At 46.4% G+C, this 3,953-nt stretch overlaps 1 protein-coding gene across 1 annotated transcript; it reads right to left on the bottom strand.

The window, feature by feature from the left end:
* Nucleotides 1–250: 250 nt before the first annotated feature.
* Nucleotides 251–2,948, bottom strand: LOC112279749 (uncharacterized). Its single transcript, XM_024514419.3, has 4 exons — nucleotides 2,376–2,948; nucleotides 1,667–2,139; nucleotides 1,032–1,541; nucleotides 251–909 (listed from the first exon to the last, which is right to left on the bottom strand). Exons 2-4 carry the CDS (start codon nucleotides 1,833–1,835, stop codon nucleotides 599–601), a joined length of 990 nt encoding a protein of 329 aa, XP_024370187.1. The 5' UTR covers nucleotides 1,836–2,139; nucleotides 2,376–2,948; the 3' UTR covers nucleotides 251–598.
* Nucleotides 2,949–3,953: the final 1,005 nt, after the last annotated feature.

The following is a 3,953-nucleotide window of genomic DNA, read 5'->3' as shown; positions in this document are numbered from 1 at the left end:
TGCTAGTTTTCATTAAGCAAGGTGGGATTTTATAGCTGAGATTCAAACCACCAACATCTTCGGTACAAATTTTCATGCATTTCTAGTACCACTTTGCCATTTTATGGTGGTAAAAGCTCTCTCTGAATCAGCGTTTATTCGTTCCTCACCCTCAAATTTAACAGCATGTGTCTAGTAATGCACTCTACCAGTCCTAATTCTTTTGCTGCATGCATTCATTCATGAACAGTTGAAACTATTACCCAGAAACTACTATCCAAAGAAAGTGTTTTTTGATCATAAAAATAAGTTTCTGGATTGGCAATTGAACTCTGCTTTGGAGAGCTTTGTGTCCATTAAATATTACAAAACTACAGTCACCAACTCAAATCTTGTGGAGATGGACGCTGCTGCAGCGCCGTATCCAGACACACCATCGCCGAAGCTCTGCATCGTCTCCACAGGCGGCGATGGACAGACAACAACACAGTTAAAAAAAAACTGGGTTGCGGAATGGACTGTAAGAAATTGGGATTTGTTGATTCTATATGCAACAGGGAAAACCATCGATCTTGTGTCGAAGTCCTGGCGTTGCTCATGACGAGAGTTCAAGAGTCTCTCAGATCGCCCCAACGCCCAGGAAATCGATGAATGAGGCAGTGGGGGCACCCTTTCGGCTTGAAGAACGCGTCCTGAGGCGGTAGCATGATTTACATTCTTGTCTTCGGTGGTGATGGATGCTGGTGGATGGATTTACCACTGTATGACCGCATGGGTCCGCGGTGACGCGCGTGCGACGCCCTTCAGCCTGCTCCTCGCGAGCCGAGAAGGACTTTGTGATCTGTGCGGGGGCACGATCCACTGATTTGTCTTTGAACCCAGTGCTGAGGTGAGTGTCTGTGAGGTCGTACATCGAGGCCTGTGCCAAGTCTATGCACCAAAATCCAGGTAAGCACAAGTGAGGCCGTTACGTACAGTCTCGAATCTCTCGCGGATGCTTGACATGACATTATGAGAGGTTCTAGACAGCGTTGAGGGTTGGAAACATGTACCTCGGGGACTGTGAGAGTTAGTGGATAAGTCATGGACTGATCCGGAAGTTTCTGGAAATGTGAAGACGGATTGGACTGAGGAAGTAATAGAAACTGGAAAATTTGTGGTGTTGCGGCTGGGAGTTAAGGGCCTGTGCAGGTATTGCAGGGCTGGAGAAGCGTCCTGGAGTTCACCGTTGGAGATTCCTCGAGCGTTCTTCACGATCCACGCCTTCGGGGAGCTCACATGATAGCATGGAGACGGCCTGGGTCGAATTCCTCGTCGCGGCGCTTGAGTCCTTTCAAAATCGGAGTAACGCAAGTGCTCCCGAAACTTGCGTGCCATGACCACATGCCAGTGGTTCTTGACTGCGTTGTCTGTGCGGCCCGGGAAGAGACGCGCAATCATGGCCCATTTGTTGCCGTGGAAGCGATGCGCGGCGAGAAGGCGCTCCTCCTCGTCGTCGGTGAAGGGGCGACGGTTGATGCGTGGGTCTAGCTGATTGAACCACCTTAATCTACAGCTCTTCCCTGATGAAACCCGCTCGCTCGCACGCACACACGCACACACAATGTGAGAAACTGTGCACGGAGGTGAAATACATCACAGCGACAGTGGAAAGATATTGCTGCAAATCCTTCTGAAGACTGTTCACCTGATCGACCATGGAGTTTCTGGGCGATTAGGTTCCAGTTTTGGGGCCCAAATCTGGAAACAAGCTTCCTCAGATTCTCGTCTTCTTCAGGGCGCCAATGACCCCGAGGACATTTCTTGGATTGCCCAGCACAGTACATGATGTCTTTTCCTGATGTCTTGTGATCCATTCCTTCGCCTGTTGCTCCCCAGTCTCTTCCCTGCTAGTTTGATCGATGTCTTCGTAACTGGGTTGCTTAACCTCCGAACTGTGACGTGCATTACAGTTCTCGTTGGACCGTTCCATCCACCACAAGATACCTTCCACTGCAGCCTCCACGCTGCCGACCGCAAAGAACTTAATCACGCTGGCCTTGCATGTTGGAGGTGTGACATCCGAATCGAAATTCGGACCTCGCACATGTGGTGTATGCAGATTTCGACGACGTTGATACAACAGCTGGAGAGTAGTCACCCTTATGGAGGCCACGCTTCCTGTTCCCAATATCGGGTGAGCAAATGTACAAACTGGCCGTTAAGCAGTATCAGTGTAAATCTCGTGCGAAGCACTCATTTTTTCCCGTTCCACGTCCACAAATTGCAATCACACCATGCTACAGCCACTGCAAAGCTCCCCGTTAACAGAAACACTCACAGAGCCAATTAACCACGGCCAGTTTAGAAGTCCGCCATCAGAAGAAAATCCACAGCAGAAGAGTTATGCCACTAACCTGGCCACTACTAGTCAAAAAGCTGGGAATCACTGCAAGAGGCGCAATTGACCCGTCGAGAAACGACACAAATTTGCTGCAAACACAAACGCGGTCACAGTGTAGTGGTGAGCTCTGACTCTCATAAAGCGAAAAATCGGCACGTCCTGATCGCATTGCCTGCACTGCTTCATAGACTCATCCCAGAGACAGGGCTATATTAAAAACAATTCCCTGGTCTTTCTGGCACGATCCCTTGCCACAATCTTCACTCCCTCTCCACAGAGTCAAATTGTCCACCCCTTCGTTGTAAGCCCCACGGGGTCCTTCAGCCGCCACCAAAGCTTCAGGTGTACAGTGTCAAGAGCTAAACCAACAGGATGTACCAGGTCACCGAGGCACCCACAACGACAAGTGGATGCAGCTACGGTGAGGAGATGGGAGCGTTGCGACAACGTCTGGCAGCAATCAATCAGCCTGTTTGACCACCCACGACATGCTGCGCAAGCAAGTCAACCAGCAGGCATGACAAGCAAGCACCAGGAGTCTCGGCGAGTGATGGGGACCATGAGCTGAGCCAGGATGGGTGAGAAAGATTGCACTGCTCGGGAGGAATTGCTTAGCAAGGCACGGCGAGTCGTGGCGAGTCGTAGCGCGTGCGTCACGCCACGCGACTCCGCAGCCACGGAAGCATCCATCCTAGCTCAGGATGGGCCATTGGATAAGCTGACCAATCACTGCCATTTTTTTATTTTTTATTTTATTTCTTCTTTAATATTTTCATATCAATAACCAACATTTCCGATGCAGCAGGATTTCATTCCCCCCTTCCCCCACTTCGTTTTCTCTTCCTCCTTTCCTTCTCTCCTTCTGTACTTGTTTTTCAAGCATCGGAGTGTCATTTTCTCCTCTGTGGTAGCATTCGTAAGGCATGGTTAGGAACTTTTATATCTAGAATTTGAATAGCCAACATCAAGGTACAAACTTATCATTCTTTATTGGATTAAAGTGATTGTGAACTACTGTTTACTAGTCTTTTGCATCCATAGTTATTGCTGATTGTTGCTTTCATAAAACTAACATAAAGGATTTTTTGTTTGTTTTTTTTTCAAGAATTCCTTTTGCTAATTAATCCCAAAAAACTAATAACTTCTAATAATTAATTTAAAATTTGGGAACCAATTCTATTCTATGGTGCATAATTCATAATATGTGATTTCTAATAGTTAATTGATTTTTATTGACTTTTATTATTTAAAAGAGGTAATTGCTAGAGACAATGTGATTAGTAAGATCACATGGCTATTTGTCATTGGGCAAGACAAGTGACCAACCTAAATTGTAGAGTCTTAGCAATGATGATTTCTAACTTGCTTTCAATACATTGAGAGCATTAAATGTAGCTGGCACTCTCTATAATATTTATTATAGTCTATAGTAAACACTATAGCTATAGAATTTGGAATGTAGTGGAAAGAAACTGTTTATCTTCTCCCCTACTCCTTTTGTATACAAGACACAACCATATCAATAGATTTTGTGTGAAGCTCTCTCTTTCTTTAGAAACTCTCTTGTGTGTATATTACTTACTACTACTCT

This window comes from Physcomitrium patens, chromosome 3 (assembly GCF_059467195.1).
Source record: "Physcomitrium patens ecotype Gransden chromosome 3, ASM5946719v1, whole genome shotgun sequence".
Lineage (NCBI taxonomy): Eukaryota > Viridiplantae > Streptophyta > Bryopsida > Funariales > Funariaceae > Physcomitrium > Physcomitrium patens.
The sequence above is the reverse complement of the archived record's forward strand: the minus strand, read 5'-3'. Positions and strand labels throughout refer to the sequence as shown.